General features: G+C 47.4%; 1 protein-coding gene across 8 annotated transcripts in view; it reads right to left on the reverse strand.

Annotated features, from left to right (window-relative positions):
• SRCIN1 (SRC kinase signaling inhibitor 1) overlaps positions 1-20,079 on the reverse strand; it is a 321,558-nt gene that overhangs the window by 32,504 nt on the left and 268,975 nt on the right. For 7 of the 8 annotated variants that reach the window (XM_056864754.1, XM_056864749.1, XM_056864750.1 and 4 more), the window contains 6 exons: positions 18,843-19,018; positions 13,889-14,019; positions 9,170-9,317; positions 7,079-7,388; positions 5,757-6,009; positions 855-1,009 (listed from right to left, as the gene is read on the reverse strand). In XM_056864754.1, coding sequence (XP_056720732.1) covers positions 855-1,009; positions 5,757-6,009; positions 7,079-7,388; positions 9,170-9,317; positions 13,889-14,019; positions 18,843-19,018 — 1,173 coding nt within the window. The remainder of the gene's footprint in view (positions 1-854; positions 1,010-5,756; positions 6,010-7,078; positions 7,389-9,169; positions 9,318-13,888; positions 14,020-18,842; positions 19,019-20,079) is intronic. The other variant, XM_056864755.1, reaches the window with a different exon arrangement.

The following is a 20,079-nucleotide window of genomic DNA, read 5'->3' on the forward strand; positions in this document are numbered from 1 at the left end:
AAGAAAGCTGTGCAGGTTTGAGATGGTTGGGAAGTCTGGAGAAAAAAGTCTGATGAGGGAAATTGGAAGGAACAGGGTATGTTTAGCCTGGGGATGACTGAGGGGAGATTGCATTTCACTCTGAAGGGCTGTCCCATAGAAGAGGGCAAAGCCTTGTTCTCTGTTGCTCCAAAGGTAAGACAAGAAATAATTAACTTAAGTCACAAGACAGTAGATTTGGGTCAAACATGAGCAGAAAGGACCTAAAGGCAAGAATGGTTCGGACAATGCAGCCATTGACCTAAGGGGTGGAAGGCTCTGCCCAGCCTCTGCTAGACCTCCAGCAAGGGAAACATCTGTCAGGGGTGTTCTAGCCTGCACTGAAGAAAGGGTTAGACTAGACCGGGGTCCCCCACATGGTGCTTGTGGGCGCCATGGTGCTCACCGACATCTTTTCTGGTGCCCAGTAAGTATTTTTGGAAAATGGGTGGGGCCAGGAAGGGCTTTTGCCCAGCAAGCCTTCTGAATGGCCACTGGAGATTTGACTGGCTGTGTAGATTTTTTTTTAAAAAGGTTGCTTTGGGCAGTAGCTGCCACCACAGCACAAGGTTCTTCACTGTGTGACCGAAGGTAAGCTGCGGCGATCATTTTTGTGGCTGGCTCCACCTCCTGCATCAGCCATTTTGTGACAACCATTTTGTGTCTGCGCCCACCACATTGTGTCTGAATTCCAAAGGTGCCCGCAGGCTCAAAAATGTTGGGGATCCCTGAACTAGATGCCTTACAAGACTCTTTCCAATCCTATGACTTGTCCTTGAGTATCTCTGGCCTGACGCAAGCCCTTCTCTTTTTCATGGAGACGGAGAGTTTCATACCTTCATAAAGCTGGATTCTTTTTTGCTGGTGATGATCACTTCCCCAGTGCGAGTGGTTGTGAGACCATGGGAGGATGGGAAACTTCGCCGAGGTGGGGGCGGGGGAGGAGACTTGGAGGGCTTCTCAGTTCGATATCTAGGCACCGTCAGCTCATCTAGGGAGATGACAAGATTCATGTTAGAAGTTATGCCTTATCATCCTGCAAAGCAGTTACTCCAAAGGTTCTCCACAATGGGGGAGTTGGCTTTCCTTCCTTCCTTCAAACTTTCCTGCAACTAAAACCAGTTGTCAACCCGAAGGTTCATCCAGATTTCAAGGCATCGCAGGTTCAAAATGGTTCAAAAATGGGTTAATTTTCCTGACTTCCTCCAAAGAAATCCAAGGATCTGGAGCATGGGATGGAAAACTTAGATAAACAAGTATGACTCTGATTCAGATCTGGATCTGTGGTGGTAGTGGAAAGTGCTGTCAAGGCACAGCTGATTTATGGCAACCTCCATAGGGATTTCAAAGAAAGAGACCAGCAGAGGTGGTTTGCCTACCTCTGTGTAGCAACCCTGAACTTTCTTGGTAGTCTCCCATCCAAGAACTAACCAGGGCCGACCTTGCTTAGCAGCTGAGGTTGGATGAGATCAGGCTAGCCTGAGCTACGCAAGTTAGGGCTAGATAATCTGTAGCATAGATTATAACAGGCCCAGTTCTATAATTAGGTCAATTCAACGCTTCTTCTTCTTCTTGCATGATGTGATGGGTTGGAGGAGGGACAATGACATCTCGCTCAGAACCAGCCTCCTGCCTGTCTCCTCTGCTTACCCTCAGCCCAGGAGGCAGACAATTGGGGGAATTCTTGGGGGAATTCGGAGACCAGGATCATTAGTTCCTCCACCATTCAGCAGCGGAGGGGGGCTGCTAACTAATTACAAGAAATGTTATGAATTGAGCTGGCACGGCACTGGGGATGCTTGAGAGGGTCCTTGTACATTGCAGCTAAAGGCCTACCTTGACATAATAGGGGATGCATGGTCGCTGGGATGCCACATCTCCTGGGTACTATAAGACCATGTGACGTAAGGACTCCAAGCCCAGCTTTTCCCTACCCTTCGCTTCGATAGTCTTTGCAGTTCATTAACGCCTGCTTGCAGGGCCAGGGGAAAATGGAACGACAGTAAATCATATCAATTGTTTATTTTGACTTGATTTTTGGGGGGAGACACAGGAAGTTGGATCGAATGAGAGAGAGGTGGTTTGATGGCAGCCAGGCGCAAACGTAGAGCTTTCCCGCATTCTCACTTTCCTCGCTTCTTAGTTTCTGGGGGCTTTTCAGGGGTGTGTGGAGAGTGTTCAGTTCTGCATATGTGTTGCTTCCTCTAGTGGTCAATTCGATATAACACCGGTTTAAATCCAATATAAAAACTTGCAGTTTAAATCTGCAGGGAGATATACTGGGCTTAAACCTGTGTAGTATCGAATCGACCACTAGAGGGAGCAAAACACATGGGGAACTGCACCCCTCCTTTAGAAGAAGCAGGAACTTAGAGTAGAAAATGAGAACGTGGAAAAGCCTTTACCCCAGCTGCATCAGTTGCCCGTGAGCTTCTAAAGCTTTTTTTTTTAAAGCCTGGAGTTGAATGACAGGCTATATGTGAGCATCTACACATCGTTGGACATTGCATTACCATTGCGCTATGGTGCTCATTTGCAGATGGGTTCACAATTGGTGTGTGGATGGCAGCAGGGAAGCAAAACGTTAAACAATTACATTACAAGGATTCCTTTACCGTTTATATTACTGCTGTAAATCTTTAAACGTTTCCCAAGGCTTGGAAAACTGAGGAAGGATTTTCTGTGCATTCATGGGTTGTTGGTGCCTGCAGAGAATGTGCTGATCAATGTTGGCTTTACTGTTAATTGGTCTGCAGCCAAGACTGACACCGGAGCCCACTGGTAGGGACTCAACTAGCATTTTGGCTAGTGAAAAAGGAAGGAGGGGTTCCCCACAAATGTCTTTCTGGGGATCGCGAGACCTGCACAGACAAAAGCCATGCGGGATGGGGGCTGTAACAAGGAGGAGAATTGGAGATGATTGTATGAAAAAGCTGGCTGGATCCTACCCATCAACACATTAATTTTTCAACACAAAAATCAGTAGCAGAGCTGATAGTATGTTTGTTGGCCAGACAGATTGTGACCCTGTTAATCTTTATTTATTGTTTAAAGGGGTGGTTTATTAAATGAAACTTTTAGCAATTTAGGATATAGTCCACATTTTCAACCACTTATTGTTTACTCAAAGAGAGTAAAGGTGGAAATCCACATGGGGAGAAGGAAAGGGCACTTATCTTTCTCTTCTTTTCCCCTCTGGGACTTTTTCTTTATCAAAACTGTCTGTATCTTTTGCACGGCTTGGCAAAAAAATAAAATTAAAATTAAAAAAGCAGCTTGAAATGGACAATAAACTGATAAGGAAAAAAAATTGCCCATAGGAAGAAAGCTGAGAAATACCCCCTCCCTCCTGCGTGAACTCTTTGCACTCCAGATTTCAGCTTTCTAAAGCGAATTTGGGTTTTTAAACAAAATAAAAAATAAAAGTGAAAAACCCTTTAGAAAACAATCATGGCCTTAGGCCTAGTTCTCAGTGAGTGATAAAAATGCAGGTGAGCCTGAACCGCTTCAGATGGCAAGTGGGGGGCTCCACTGAATAATCCTCTGCCATACATAAATACGTCCACGCGCTTAGAAAACTAGGATGTCAGGGAGTAGGGCTCAAGCATGGCCTTCTCCTTGAAATGCTGGTTTTCTATGCACTGGGGATTTTTTTTGATCAAGAGAACCCTCTTGATCATGTGAACCCTCACCTATGGTCGAAAGTGGCACAAGATTGTTGTGAAGGTCAAATGGGAACGATATTTATTGATTTGTATCCTGCCCCTCCCTGACCGAGGCTGGGCTCGGGGCAGCTCACATCATTCATTAGGGCTGTTGAAAATTTTTTTGGGTAAAGTTCAGCTTCGGCAAAATTCGGCCCTTTTAAATTAGGGACGTGCCGAAGTCCGAACTCCCCCGCTTTGGATCCGCGAAATTCGGCGCGAGATCTGGAGTTCGGGGAAAAATTCGTCCGGGTCTTTGAAGTGCTGGGCGCCACCTGGGCAGGCAGCGCCCACCACTTCAAAGAGTCAGGAAGGGGGCGGGGGTCTTTAAAGAGCCCCCCCGCGGGCCTTCACGGGGCTTCCTTGAAGGCACGCGGGAGGCTCTTTAAACAGATCTGCGCCTTCCACCTGGAAGGAGCAAATCTGTTTAAAGAGCCCCCCACGCGCCTTCATGGAAGCCCCGTGAATGCGCGCACGGGGGGGGGGGGACAGATCTGCGCCTTCCAGCTGGAAGGCGCAGATCTGTTTAAAGGGCCCGAATTTGCCGAATTTATACGCGAACACCCCGAACTCGCCGAATTTGGCTCCCTGTTTTCCCGCCTTTTTTGAGTTCGGTTCAATCCGAACCGGAAAAAAAATGCCGAATCGGGGGAAATTCGGCTGTTTTGGGGTTCGGGATGAACCGAATCGACAGCCCTATCATTCATAACAATAATATAACACATTCAATTTAAAATAATGATATAATAATACATAACACTCTAATACATCTAAAAAGTACGCATTTCGTAAATTCACAGGCGTCATTCAGGCATAGAATTACCCATCAAGTCAGGTAAGAAAAGGCGAAGTGGGTAGATAGAGGATGTGCCTTCTTCAGTCCTTACTCCAAAGGCCAAGATATCTGGAGTTCAGGTATTGGAATCCCTGGTATTTATTTATTTTATTTCATTTATATCCCACCTTTCTTCCCCAATGTGGACCCAGCGTGGCTTGTGTTGCTCTCCTCTCCTCCATTTTGTCCTCACAACAACCCTGTAAGGTAGGTTAGGCTGAGAGTGACTGGCCCAAGGTCACCCAGCATGCTTCCATGTCAGAATGGGGGGATTCAACCTGGGCCCCCCAGATTCAAGTCCAATGCTTTAACCACTACTCCACACCAGCTCTCTGAAATGCCCAATACCAATTTCTGCACACGTCCTGCGCAATCACACAATTAAGGAATGCACAAAAGAAAGGAACACACATACGTGGATGAGAAAAGGGAAGAGGATGGAGTTACATCATGTTGGTAGTGAGATTCTGATGCATCCAGAAATGCACACAGCAATTACGTGGCTGATTTAGGTAACAGATCTGCACTGGGTATTTTGAAGTTCTTTCGTACTAAAGGTGGTTTTATTGTTCCTGCGGCTCTTAAACTGTACAACGCAAAAACGTTGGCACGGCTCTTATATGGTTCCTTTTTAGGACCAGCTTCCTCTTGTTTCATTCGTTTAGAGCAACCCCAAACAAAAATTTTAAGAGGATTGCTTCAGGTGCCTACCTGTGTATCGAACTCTATGGTGAGGTTGGAGACTGGCCAAATAAGATTCAAGGCCAGGATTGCTTTAGTATCAATCTATATATGGCTTAAATTGAACCTCAGACCCTGTGGACTTGCTCCATTGGTCTTAAAGGATAATTATTCATCAAGCTGGCTAAAAACTGTTACAAACAAAATAGAACAACTTGCATGTTCCCCAGAATATTTGCGGACTTTCAGTTATGATGCAGCGGAACACATGTTCATTGCCATCATGCGTCTGAAACTACTTTCCTTAGCAGTTGTATTCATTTTAAAGATATTAATATTTTGTTTAGAGCTTAACTAAAATGTATCAGTTTTATACTATTGAAAGGGGTATGTAAATTTTTAAAAACTACATGTCTGGTCAACGACTGTAATAATAAATGATGAGTCATATTCTGGTGCATACAAAACGTCACTCGGCTTAAACCGTCAGGATAAGGTGGGCGACATTCCGACTTTACCTGACCCCCGGCGGCCATTGGGGTCCATTTTGGCCGTGGTCTTCTGTGCATGCTGGGGCTTGGGGGGCTTGTGCTCGGGGGTGGAGGCTGCGCTTCCGCCGCTGCTGGAGGTCTGCTTGTGCTTGGCCGCGAACTCCAAGTCGGGGATGGCCTTCATCAGCTCCGCCTGGGTCTCTTCCAGAAGGCGATTGATGTCCTTTGCACTGTACTGGGTCAAGGCGGCGCGCTTCTCCTCCCAGTCTCGCTCTGCGGCCTGTAACACAAGGATCAGGATTAGGCCAAGTGCTCCAAAATGTATTTATCGAAAACATTTATAAGCCGCTTTGTTTTTCTTTTAAAATGTTTTTTAAATTTGATATTTACAAAAATACAAAAACAAACGCTACATGCTACGTTACAAAACCCCATACATACACCGTTCCAAACCTTCTAAAATCTGCCATATGACAAACCACTCTCTGCAATAGTTAACCACTAACTTATTAATAGTATCTATACTAAAAATCGGTATTAGAATTGCTCCAATATCCTTTGATTATACTATATTATACTACTTAATAATTTTTTAATTCATGTTTACCATACTTATTGTTGTACCCCTTAAAACCTAGACTACGGTTTTCCATAAATGACCACTAATTAATCTTGGCAATATATTCAACATATCTACGTTACACATACTTATACTAGATGGCAATTTAGCATATATAAGCCACTTTGTTGACTAGCTGGAGATCTCCTGCTATTACAACTGATCTCCAGCCAATAGGGATCAGTTCACCTGGAGAAAATGGCCCCTTTGGCAATTGGACTCTATGGCATTGAAGTCCCTCTCCTCCCCAAACCTCACCCTCCTCAGGCCCCGCCCCAAAAATCCCCAGGTATTTCCTAACTGGGAGCTGGCAACCCTAATAAACATTGAAATCGACAGCAGTAGGGTCAAAAAATCAGCACAACATAGGTTGCCAGGTCCCTCCTGGACATTGGCGGGGGTGGGGCAGGATTACCATGGGGTGAGGACCAGAGGCTGATGGAGAGAGTTGTAAAGAGCTGCAGAGAGATCTGAGTCGAAGGGGGTTCTCTTTTATTTCATTTCAACAGACTTGGAGAACTCCTTAAAGGATTATGCCCCATGTTAATTAGTGAGCATAGGGGAAGTGGGGGAGGACTGATTTTCCACCCCGGGGATCAAAATATCTTGGGCTAGCCCTGATTCATTTGGGCAAATCCCTGATGTTGTCCAGAGGACAGGCTGCCAGTAGCCAAGCCCTCATACAGAGGCTTATTCCTCCTCACTACACATAAGCAACAGATGTCCTCACCTCCATAGACACTGATCTGTCCACATTCCTCTTGCTGGGGGTCTCGGAGCCCATCTGGGTCTTGACTGCTGCCATCTCTGATCCCCGGGACGGGTTGCTGTTCTTGGAGATGTGGCTCTGCCCAGGACTTTGCCCGAAGGTGCTTGTCCCCAGGCTGTCAGTCGAAGCAGTCAAGTCGTGGAGGTTCATCGGGGGGCTGGTGGGCATCTCGAAATCCAATCCCTTGCTGAAGTCACTTTCTGGCTCCACCTTCTTTGGAGACTGGCTGAGAAGGTTAGTGGATGAGTCCCAGACGCCCTCATCCACTTGCCTGCCAAGAACAGGGCATGAGACATCAAGAGAAGGTCAAGGATCTCTTGGAGAAGCCCACATATGCAGCCGATTTACAAATGGCACCTGTATGAAAATACTACATTGCCATTTTTGTTTGTTTACCTAAAAGGGACCATTTTCTAAAGCGGCATATATGTGAGCATGAACAGCAGGGAGAGTTGCCAGCACTGCCTTAGCAAATGCCAGGAGATTTTCATGGCGGTGCCAGGGGAGGTGTGGTTTGGGGAGGACGTGACATCACTTCTGGAGACAGTCTAGTACTTTCCCCTAATGTCTTTGGTAAAGACCATGGAGATTCCTAGAGCGTCGCTATGGAGGCCCTTTTTTGGTCATTTTTTCCCTCCTGCTTCTCGATTTCTCAAGGGCAGGGACTGGGGCCGAGGGCAAGGGTTGTCCCCGCCACAGATGGCCAAACGGCAAGTCTAACAGCAGCACTGAAAACTGCAAGGGATGGATCAGAAGGTCAGTGAGGGCAAGAGAAACTGGAGCTGTCAGGGTGCAGCACAAACGGGTGCAGCACCATCAGGGGCGCTGATGGTAGCAAAGCCCCGGACAGTGAGAGAGGCTTTTGGCATTAGGGGGAGGCCTTAAATAAACGAGGGTTGCCAACCTCCAGGTGGTGGCAGGGGATCTCCTGTTATTACAACTGATCTCCAGGCGACAGAGATCAGTTCCCCTTAGGGTTTCCAACCTCCAGGTACTAGCTGGAGATCTCTTGCTATTACACCTGATCTCCAGCTGACAGAGATCAGTTCACCTGGAGAAAATGGCCGCTTTGGCAATTGGACTCTATGGCACTGAAGTCCCTCCCCTACCCAAACCCCGCCCTCCTCAGGCTCCACCCCAAAAACCTCCCACCGGTGGCAACCCTAATTCCCTGGAGAAAATGGCCGCTTTGGAAGGTGGACTCTATGGCATTATACCCCCATTGAAGTCCCTCCCCAAATCCCGCCCTCCTCAGGTCCCACCCCCTCAAAATCTCCAGGTATTTCCCAGCCTGGAGTTGGCAACTCTAAAATAAACACCCCTGTTGTATTTCCCAGAGAAGAGTTTGAACATGCCTGGTGTAGTTTCTTCTTGGGAAGCTAAGCAGATCTGATTCAAGCCAGTTCCTGGAAGGGGGGGCTGCCTGGGAATCCCGCATACAGCTCCAAGCTCCTTGCAGGCAGCTGGGAGCACAAAGGCAGCACATTTTTAACACGGTTGCGAGCCTACCTGCGAGACCTCCCGGAAGGAAGTGCTGAGCATCTCTCACTGCGGGGACCAATCTCCCCACTTATTAGGGTTGCCAACCTCCAGGTACTAGCTGGAGATCTCCCGCTATTACAACTGATCTCCAGGCGACAGAGCTCAGTTCACCTGGAGAAAATGGCTGCTTTGGCAATTGGACTCTAAGGCATTGAAGCCCCTCCCCTCCCCAAACCCCATCCTCCTCAGGCTCTGCCCCCAAAATCTCCAGGTATTTCCCAACCCGGAGCTGGCAACCCTAATCAGGCCCCAATAGGGTTGCCAACCTCCAGGTAGTAGCTAGAGATCTGCTGCTATTACAACTGATCTCCAGCCGATAGGGATCAGTTCCCCTGGAGAAAATGACCGCTTTGGCAATTGGACTCTATGGCATTGAAGTCCCTCCCCTCCCCAAACTCCGCCCTCCTCCGGCTCTGCCCCAAAAACCTCCTGCCGGTGGCGAAGAGGGACCTGGCAACCCTAAACCAAGTGGGGCAGCCAAGCTTTGCCTTCTGAAAGGGAGTCACTCACCTGCGGACTTGCGCCAGCGTGTCGGTCACCGCCTTGCACCGCTTGAACAGGCCGTCCAGCCGGTGAGGCTCTTCCTTGAGGAACTTCACAGCCTCGACTTCCACGCGGAGGACCACGCGCATTTTGCTCTGCAGGCTGGGGAAATTAGCTGCAACGCCGGGGGTGGGCAGAGATGGGAAGGAGAGGCATGGGGGTCAGAGCAGGCCTGAGGAAGGATTTCACCTGGGGGGAAAGGGAGGTGTGGAGCCTAGGAGGAAAGCAGGCGGTGGGATGGGGGAGGGCTTAGGTGAGTGAGGTACTGGGCCTCCCGTGGGCACCACTGTTACTTGATCACAGAGGAGGAACGGCGTGCCCCCATTCAGGCAACGCCCACCCCAGCACCCTCACCCCGGTCCCTCACCCACAAAGCAAGTCTTGGTGAGCTCTACATGAATTGGAGAGGGGAGGGGGAAAGCTATACGTTTGTGAACTTAATTAATTTATCTGAACCAAAACTAATCAGGTAGTAGGGTTGCCAACCTCAAGGTGAGGGCTGGAGATCTGCCATTAAAACTGACCTCCGGACACATGAACACATGAAGCTGCCCTATACTGAATCAGACCCTTGGTCCATCAAAGTCAGTATTGTTCACTCAGACCGGCAGCAGGGTCTCAGGCAGGGGTCTTTCACATCATTTACCTGCCTAGTCCCTTTAACTGGAGATGCCGGGGATTGAACTAGGGACTTTCTGCAGGCCAAGCAGATGCTCTACCACTAAGCCACAGCCCCTCCCCAAGACAAGAAGTTCTCCTGGAGAAAATGGCCGCTTTGGAGGGTGGGCTCTATGGCATTGTACCCTGCTGAAGTCCCTCCCCTCCCCAAACCCTGCCCTCCCCAGCCCCCCAAATCTCCAGGAATTTCCCAACCCAGAGCTGACAACCCTATCAGGTAGGAGGATTGGGGGTGGGGGGAGAAGCATGCTACACTGAGTCTAAATGGCCTCACCCTAGATCCAGAACAATTGCAAACTCACAGATAAAACATACCGCAGCACAAAGGAGGAATAAAACACTAGTCCTCAGGAACTGCTGCTGTCAAATCCAAACTTGGGAAGTATAAGCTTTTGTTAGGGCCTCGGCATGTTTACACTGGTTTTCCTTTGTTTGTTCTTTTGATTTTGAATGATCTGCTCTTTGGACTGCTAGCTTGCCTCGCAGCTCCTTGCGTTAAATGTCACAAACTTGGTGAATACTGGCATTTATCCTCAAGTCTTAACATTGCACAAGTCCCAGCAGGAAATTTAGAAACTGTTATGTCAAGAACTGGTGACATTTACACTCGTATAAAGGGGAGAGGGGGGAACCCACCCACCTGGGAGATCACCCTACCCGAAACCTCAGATTGCTAGCCAGTCGAAGATGGAGAAATCTCTTCCCAAACGCAGATCTGGTGAACTTCCCTTCACACATACACACACCATCAACACTGCATATTAATTAGGGTTGCCTAATTAGGATTGGAAATACCTGGAGATTTTGGGGGTGGAGTTTGAGGAGGGCAGGGCTTGGAGAGGGGTGTGACTTCAATGCCAACGAGGCCAATTTCCAAAGTGGCCATTTTCTCCAGGGGAACTGGTTTCTATTGCCTGGAGATCAGTTGGAATAGTGAGAGATCTCCAGCCATCACCTGGAGGTTGGCAACCCTAACATTAATATGGTAGAGTTGCCAACTTCCAGGTGGGGCCTGGAGATCTCCTGCTATTACAACTGATCCCCAGATGAGAGAGAATAGTTCCCCTGGAGAAAATGGCTGCTTTGTAGGGTGGACTTTATGGCATTATACCATCGAAGTCCCTCCCCTCCCAAACCCTGCCCTCCCCTGAAATCTCCAGATATTTTCCAACCCCAAGCTGGCAACCCTATAATATGGACTAATTAGGTAAAAGGTAAAGGTAGTCCCCTGTGCAAGCATCGGGTCATTCCTGACCCATGGGGTGACGTCACATCCTGAAGTTTACTAGGCAGACTTTGTTTACGGGATGGTTTGCCATGGCCTTCCCCAGTCGTCTTCCCTTTACCCCCCCAGCAAGCTGACTAATTAACACCCTTTTAACCTCCTATTCATGTTCACAGTCAGTGTGATTAAATGGTGACAAAACGGGGAGCTTTCCTCTGACAGGCTCCATCCACTCCGTGTGGGCTCTCCATTTCATTTTTTAAAAGTCTCCAGTCCTTTTTGTTGTGGATCTCTATGGTGCAGCCCTTTGCTAGTGGTGTTGGAAATCACAGAGTTTTTGGGGAGAGTGATACAGCATCCTCCTGGTGCGATGCCGGCGCTTTCACATCATACCAGAAGTAGGGCTGACAACCTCCAGGTACTACCTGGAGATCTGCTATTACAACTGATCTCCAGCTGATAGAGATCAGTTCACCTGGAGAATATGGCCGCATTGACAATTGGACTCTATGGCACTGAAGTCCCTCTCCTCCCCAAACCCCGCCCTCTTCAGGCTCCGCCCCAAAAAACCTCCCGCCGGTGGCAAAGAGGGACCAGGCTACCCTAACCAGAAGTGACATCATCGCTAGGGTTCCCAGGTCCCTCTTCGCAACCGGCGGGAGATTTTGGGGGCGGAGCCTGAAGAGGGGGGGTTTGGGGAGGGAGGGACTTCAGTGCCATAGAGTTCAATTGCCAAAGTGGCCATTTCTCTCCAGGTGAACTGATCTCTATCGGCTGGAGATCAGTTGAATCAGCAGGAGATCTCCTGCTACTACCTGGCAGTTGGCAACCCTAATCATCGCACAGGGCCGCAGATCGAAACTATAGAGTTTGGGGGCAAGTGCTAGAGCGTCCATGTCCCCCCCACCCCGATGCAATGCTGGTGCTTCTGCACCGCACCGGAAGTAATGTCATCACACAGGGATGCGGATTCCCCCCATCTTCCCAAAAGCTCCTGCCAGTTGCCAGGAGGGACCTAGTAACCCTACCTGCGCAGGACTTTCAGGAAGGAATACAGTGAATTTGAACAGCCACAAATGTGTCTACGAAGCGATAGCCTTTAATAAAAAAAAACCCAGACTCTCAGTTTTTGAGCGGCGAACAGAATGTGAACCGAACCAGCAGCCCTAACTGTTATTGTTTATGACACTAAAGATAAAATCTCGGTTTCCAGAGATAACACATCTCCAATTAGCAGATGCTGACAACAAACTCCAGGGGATGCCGTCCTCCTTCATGCCTCGCTTTGTGCGCTTCCCAAAGCATCTGGCTGGACGCTGCAGGAGCCCTGGGCTCCACAGACCTTTGGTTCAAGCCAGCTTTATTATTCACATGTTCTTATGGTTAATATCTTGGAAAAGCCCACCGCTCCCTGGAGCTTTTCTAGGCAGCCTGTTTGTAATCCGCGCGACAACGAAGACCCAAGTCTGCCTGGAAAATAACCCTCTCGAGAATCCTGCGTTCAAGATAGATCCACACTTTTTAAAAGGCACAACTTTCTTGGGTCCCCCCCACCCCCCCGCCTGAACTTGGGATCTGGGTTTTGGAAGCATTCAAAAAGCATTTCTGGCATGGTGGCGGAGGCAGAAGGAGAAGCGGCGGTCGCGGTGTGTGTGGTGGAGGCTGGAGGACTCAGTGGTGGGACACAGAACACAGACTCTCCAAAGCCCTGTTCAGTCATTACGACTCTGGTGCTCTGACCTCAAGTCAAAGGAGAGTGTGCTATCCGTGATCCTTCTGATATGCCCAGTTGCCATTTTTTTTTAATCAGGAGCAATCGAGACGATAGATCACCTTCTATTATTTTGTGATCAATGGTCTGCACCCAGGGCCTTCTGGATTGCTCCTATTCTATCAAAACATCATCTTCCTGCTGACCCCTAGGTAGTTTCAATACTGATGGGAGACTTGGACCAAGAAATTACTAGAGGTGTCGCCAAATATTTGACAATAGTATTGTCTTTAAAGACACGATAAACTTAAATTATGTGCTAAACAGTTGCCATTTTGTGTGAACAGAACAGTGTGCATATATTCTACCTTAGTTACGCACAAATTTTTCCCTTCAAAATTCTGGGTTTCCAGTTGCACATACCGAAACTGGATACGCTCAGCATCCTGCTGGCTGCGCACATCGAGGAGAATGACACACAGTGTGTCCTTCCAGTATCAAAAAGCAACTGACCAGGACTAAAATAACTGTTGAATTAAAAAGCTTGCCAGTCAACGAGAATGACATCTGGACCGTCCCTCTCACAATGCGCCTCACACAGGCCAACTCACGCAACGGAAACCCAACACCCAATACAAGACAAGTGGATGCTCTGTGTTAATATTTCCCAGAACTATCTTCAATTCTAGAAATTTCTTTTCTTTCTTTCTTTTAGATGAAAGCTGCAATTCTCAGAAACTCCAATTCTGTGCCAAATACTGAATTTTTCAGCCATGGATTTCTTCTCTCCCCCCGCCCCCATCAAATCACAACAGACTCATGGCAACCCCACAGGATTTTCAAGGCAAGAGACGTTCAGAGCTGGTTGGCCACTGTGTGCCTCTGTGTAGCAACCCTGGACTTCCTTGGAGGTCTCCCATCTAAATACTAAGCAGGGGCGACCCTACTTAGCAGCCAAGATCTGATATGATCAGGCTAGCCTTGGCCATCCAGGTCAGGGCCAGCCATGGAATAGCCCAAGAGAAATCCCCAGCCGTAGTTACCTGAGCCTTTCTGGCTCCTTCTCACTCACCCTTCAGTTCTGTCAAGGTGTCTCCCAGCTGTTTAAGCACCAAGGACTTCTCCTCCAGCTCTTGCGGAGAGATAAGGCGGTGATTGTGGCTGAAATCTTTCTGGATCTTCTCCACAGCTTTCTCCAGGTCGCTGCAGAGACATTGTGTAAGAGGTCAGAGTTTGAAGGAAAGAAGGCAAGGTGGAGGATGGGGGTCCTAGTCCTTCATACTGAAGAACAAAGAAGGAGGGGAAGGGCAACACAGCACCTGTGGACTTCATCATCTTGGTCCAGACAACTGCATCATCCCATCCCCAATGTGGGCCTTTACTTCCTGCTGTATCTCCTCTCTCCAGCCAGACCAGAAAGCATCTGCTAACTAATCACCCGTATCGCCACACACAGCCTTGTAAGCAGCCACCGGCCAGCAAGGATAGGAATGGTACGGCCATAATCCAAGACAGATTTAGGCACACGTGCCCATTGGCTTCACCACTCTTGTGATGGATTATGGCCTTTGAGTGGCCCTTGTGCAAATGGGGAATCAGCACTAAATTGAGCATCTCAAAAGAAACATTATGGTTGTTTATGCATGGATACTTCCACTCAGATTCGCCCCCGGTTGTTTTTTGGAGTTATGCATGAGTTTTCCCTCCATTAGAGATGACCTCACTGCTAGCCCTCGCAATGTCTGGGTCTTCCCATTCCTCTGCTAACCCGATTCTTCCACCTCCCCTGAGCTCAGCCCGGGTGAAATCCCCATGCATAATCAAAGTGCGGGGCACGCAAGCTTGGTATCTCTCACAGCCGATTACAAAGCAATGCGTAAAGAGGCGGGGATTCAAATGCTTCCTGGGAGTTCTTTTTGGGCAGAAGAATGGACTTTTAAAATGAGACTTGGGTCCCCCTCCCCCAATTCCTTTTGGGTGCTCCATTTTGTTTTTGTCTTTTAAAATGCATTTTGGCTAGGCACTTGAATTTCCACTGGGGGTGTGTGACTTCTTTTTTTTTCTACAGCCAATCACAAAGCAGCATTTCAAGGGGTGGGCTTCTTGTTTTGAGCTTGGAGACTGCTGGTGCATAGCTTCTAAAGAAGAAAGTGTGGGTCCAGCAAGCAATGAGCCTCAAGTAAAACTCCCATGCATAAATGACCTATGAGACATTTCTGGCAAGAAATGAATTATCCATCCACACATTCACCCACCTAGTCTACTCTTCCAAGGGAGACCTGCTGTACCCTTTACTGTACTGTTTAGAAGGGCTTCTGGAGTTTGAATTTTGGTTCTGTATTGGTTTCTTTGTTGACTGTACTGGGTTGGATCCAAAGGTTCTATTCTACTAACAGCATATCCTTCAGCTGACGCAAGGCGCCTTCTCTCACTGCTAGAAGTAACAGAGGAGGGCCCCTTTCACCAAGGGAAAGTTTCACCATTATTAGCAGATGGTTGGACCCAACCCACTGTTTTTGGTCTGGTGTCCAACTTTTTATTCTTGTGGTCATTTTATTTTATAAGTAAAGGTAAAGGTCCCCTGTGCAAGCACCAGGTCATTCCTGACCCATGGGGTGACGTCACATCCCGACGTTTTCTAGGCAGACTTTGTTTACGGGGTGGTTTGCCAGTGCCTTCCCCAGTCATCTTCCCTTTACCCCCAGCAAGCTGGGTACTCATCTGACCGACCTCGGAAAGATGGAAGGCTGAGTCAGCCTTGAGACGGCTACCTGAAACCAACTTCCATCGGGATCGAACTCAGGTTGTGAGCAGAACTTGGACTGCAGTACTGCAGCTTAACACTCTGTGCCACGGGGCTCCTCCATTTTATTCTACCTGGTGTCTATTCTTATTTTCCTCCCCTTCTCATGCTGCTGATTCTTATTGCTGTTGTTTTTATTGTTGCTTTTCATACTGTAGTGTATTGTTCACTTTGACTGGAAGCTGCACTGTGGATCTTAACAGGACGGAAGGACAAGACACCAGTGTTTCAAACACACACTCTATGTTGATTCTTTTTTTGTTTGTATAATGGGGGGGGGGAAACAACTTTTCTACAGCATGACAAAAACTCAGATTGAGTCCTTCAGGTGCAGAGAGGGCATTTGGGGGGCTACCAAAAATAGAAACCGTGACAAAAAACAACGGTTGGCTTCAGCGGCTTTGAAATTGACCGGATAAATGTAAATTTGACTCATGACCGAGAGGCAACATTTTTAGAAACAATAAAATTATTGTACTAGGGAACGGTTAAATCATTGAATGGATGTGAAGAGAGGCGGCTCTAGACTTCAATCCTAAACCGTGCCCAGAATCTGCTGTGCATGGAAAATTGCCTGGCAAGACTGCCATAGTTACATTTAATTTTAAAAAAATGAGGATTTCTTTTTACAAAATTAGAGGATTAGTTAAAAGGAAGCTGAAAACTACTGTTAAGAGGATCACAAATCCCATCAGGAAGCTTGATAGTTATTTAAACCTTTACAATGCTGGCTGTAACAACATGTGTTCTACAGATTAGGGTGGGGGGAGGTATTTCAAAAGGTTGCCACCATGGTTAAACAACAATGAAAGCCTAGAAAACCTCCTGGGCAGTGCAAGCCTTAAGATATCTACTCATATTCAAGTGGTTTAGGACTGCAGCCTTAACTGCCAGAAGAGGACATCTGAAAAACATTAATGAGTCCAAGGACAAAATTTTAGAATTAATTAGCAAAGGGCCCAATCTGTCAGACATATATTGGGAATTCCCTGCTAGAAATTTAATTCCTAGATGTGCATGAGCCCAATTCAGATCAGGGTCATGGCACAGGGAAAGAAAGAAATGTGAAGTTAAAGAAGTAATTTCTTTGCAAATTAATATAGAACACGGTGTTTGTATTATATTAATTTTTCTATACTAAGATGTATTCAGATATTGCACTCTGTTCATGCTCTATGAATTGTCCTATGTGTAACTTTCTTTTACAATTTTTCAAAAATATTGTTTTTAACCCTGTATCACATATATCTATGTTAATACTTTATGTTAATTTTTTATTTATTAGATTCCCCATGAAGAAGCTTTATGCGAAACATGTTGGGGTTGCAAAACATGAACGTATTTTCCTTGCACCAATTGTTTCTCCGCCTTCGTTTTGCTTTGGAGCAGCTTCCCCCTTTTTTTCACAGGGAAAGAAAGGACCTAACCCCCCACCCCCTTTGTCTGACCAGAAACAGATCTGGGGATACACTATTTCCCCCATTAGGGAAACTTAATGAATGGCCATTTATGCTTGGTAATTAGCAGTGCGTTTGGGGCTGAAGTGCCCCGCATATTTTTTTGAGTTTGTCACGCTGAACCATCATTCAGAAAGTGATTGCGAAGCCGGCACATATCTGCTTCGCATTTCTTAAGACCTTCTGTGTTTGCTCCATCCCCGCTTCAAAGAATCCCCTCAAGGAAGCATGCAAAATCACAGCCACACTTTAGCTATGCACATGGTGGTTGCTAATGGCTATGCAAACAGGAATGAAAGAGCAGGCGAGTGAGAGGGTGGAATTTTTCCTTTTGCATCAGGTCCGTGAATAGGCGTTTTAAAGGTCCCATTTAAAAAAACAGTTTGAGCGAGCATCAAAATTGACCCTGCATAAATGGCCAATGTGTACTGTAAGCTACACATAAGTTTCCCCTTGAGGCAGATAGGGTTCAAGGGAAAAGCTGAAGCCCCTTTTTCATGTACACTATGGTCCTGGTCTGAATCAGGAACAGAGAAGAGCCTACAACCGGTCTGACTGTATTTTATCTGATACAGATTGTGGAACCCAAGACCCGGCGTGTGTGCCCCGTAATGTGTGAAGAGGAATGAGAAGTCAGCCTGTTTTACATGGTGTTGCATCCCTCTTGAAGGAACAGGGTTGCAAATTGGGGCCACTGCTGCATCTGTCACTTCACACAGACTCTGGGGGTCTCTTCTGTGGCATTTAATCAGCTTGGGATGGCTCACTGGCTCCACCCTTCCCGAGAAAAGTGGGATCTGGCCAAAGTTCACCATGCTCTGATTGCATCCAGATTAGAGGACTGCAACACACACTTATCGCTTTGAAGACCGTTTGGCTACTCCAATTAACACCAAGCGCCGCTGGAAGGCTGTTGACAGCTCTGCCTTCCGCTTAGAAAGAACTATGAGAGCTACTGATTCATTTCCAAGCACAGATCCAAGTTCTGGTGCTTACCTTTAAAGCCCTAAATGGATTAGAATCAGAATACTTTAATGACTGGCCCCTCTCTCATAGACCTGCCTGACTTTAGATCTTAAATGTCAGTGGGCAGGATGGCAGGGCCTTTTCAGTGGTGGCCAAGCACAATGTAGTGAGCCAGGAAGAAGTGGTGGCAGCCTGCTCCTTTCCTCCCCTCACTGTTGGGAGGGGAGAGTGAGCTCTCTTTTGCCTTCCCTCCTCTGACATGGTGGGCTCTGTTCCTCCTCTCCACTATCGGGGAAGGTGGGTGTGGCCAGGGCCCCTTTTGCCTCCTGGTCCACCTCTGCAGTGTGTGTAAAGTGCCGTCAAGTCGCAACTGACTTATGGTGACCCCTTTTGGGGTTTTCATGGCAAGAGACTAACAGAGGTGGTTTGCCAGTGCCTTCCTCTGCACAGAAAACCTGGTATTCCTTGGTGGTCTCCCATACAAATACTAATCAGGGCTGACCCTGCTTAGCTTCTGAGATCTGATGAGATCAGGCTAGCCTGGGCCATCCAGGTCAGGGCTCCACCTCTGCTAGCACCTTTCTTTTGATTTTCCAGCTGAATGTATTTAGTAACCAAGACGTAGCTGTTGATTTTCTTCAACCTCAATAGTTCTTCTGCTTCTGCCCGTTACCCCCCAGCTTCCTGTTCTCGAAGCTACATGGGTCAAGCTCTTTGACTCCTATTGATTTCAAACGGGCAAAACCAGCTTTGGGGATCCCGCATGATGACCGACTTATTTTCCACTGCAAAATCCTCACTTTAACTGCTGGGTGATGAGCTCTTCCTCGTTGAGGTAGCGTAGGCGCTCCTCCTCCACCAGGGTGCGCTGGCGCTGCAAGGGGTCCTCCTGCTTGCGCATGGTGTCCATCACCCGCACACTGATCTCCGTCTCTGTCCGCCGCAGCATCGTCTTCACCGTCTCCTGGTTTTGCAGCTGAAAGCACAAAGCAGAAGCGGAGAGAGGAAGGAGTCAGCGCAGGGCAGGAAGAGAAGCCATTGCAGCTGCAGGGGTGCCAAAGTCATAATAAACTAGAGGAAGGAAGGAAGGAAGGAAGGAAGGAAGGAAGGAAGGAAGGAAGGAAGGAAGGAAGAAAGAAAGAAAGAAAGAAAGAAAGAAAGAAAGAAAGAAAGAAAGAAAGAAAGAAAGAAAGGAAGGAAGGAAGGAAGGAAGGAAGGAAGGAAAAGAAAGGAAGAAGGAAAAGAAAGGAAGGAAGAAAAGAAAGAAAGAAAAAGAAAGAAAGAAAGAAAGAAAGAAAGAAAGAAAGAGCCTGCAATGATTTTGGGATTGAGGTTAACTAGGATTTCTCCTCCTCCTAGATACTTGTAAAAGGAAGGAAGGAAGGAAGGAAGGAAGGAAGGAAGGAACGAGGGAGGGAGGGACGGAGGGAGGAACGAGGGAAGGAAGGAAGGAAAAAAGAAAAAGAAAGAAAGAAAGAAAGAAAGAAAGAAAGAAAGAAAGAAAGAGCCTGCAATGATTTTGGGATTGAGGTTAACTAGGATTTCTCCTCCTCCTAGATACTTGTAAAAGGAAGGAAGGAAGGAAGGAAGGAAGGAAGGAAGGAAGGAAGGAAGGAAGGAAGGAAGGAACGAGGGAGGGAGGGAAGGAAGGAAGGAAGAAAGAAAAAGAAAGAAAGAAAGAAAGAAAGAAAGAAAGAAAGAGGGAGTGGGGGAGGGAGTGGGGGAAGAGGGAGGAAAAATTCAGATCAGATGAAATAAATGACCTTCAAAAAACTATAGTTTAAGTGCACCCAACAATTCAGAGCACAGCTAAACTGCTATTGAAAAGAATTGGCTGCAGTCAGTTTTCTTCAGCGCACCTCAGTTTTCATGTCCTTTGTGGGTCATTTCACACAAGCTAATATCTTTACCCAACCAACCAAATTCAGATGTGGAGATAAGCAGATCTGCTGCCCTGGGAGCACAGAATCCTTTGGCACAGAAGAAAAGAGCTTAATGAGTTGTCTAATGCTACGGGGAACCACATGCTCTCCAAGC

This window comes from Euleptes europaea, chromosome 18, assembly GCF_029931775.1.
Source record: "Euleptes europaea isolate rEulEur1 chromosome 18, rEulEur1.hap1, whole genome shotgun sequence".
Lineage (NCBI taxonomy): Eukaryota > Metazoa > Chordata > Lepidosauria > Squamata > Sphaerodactylidae > Euleptes > Euleptes europaea.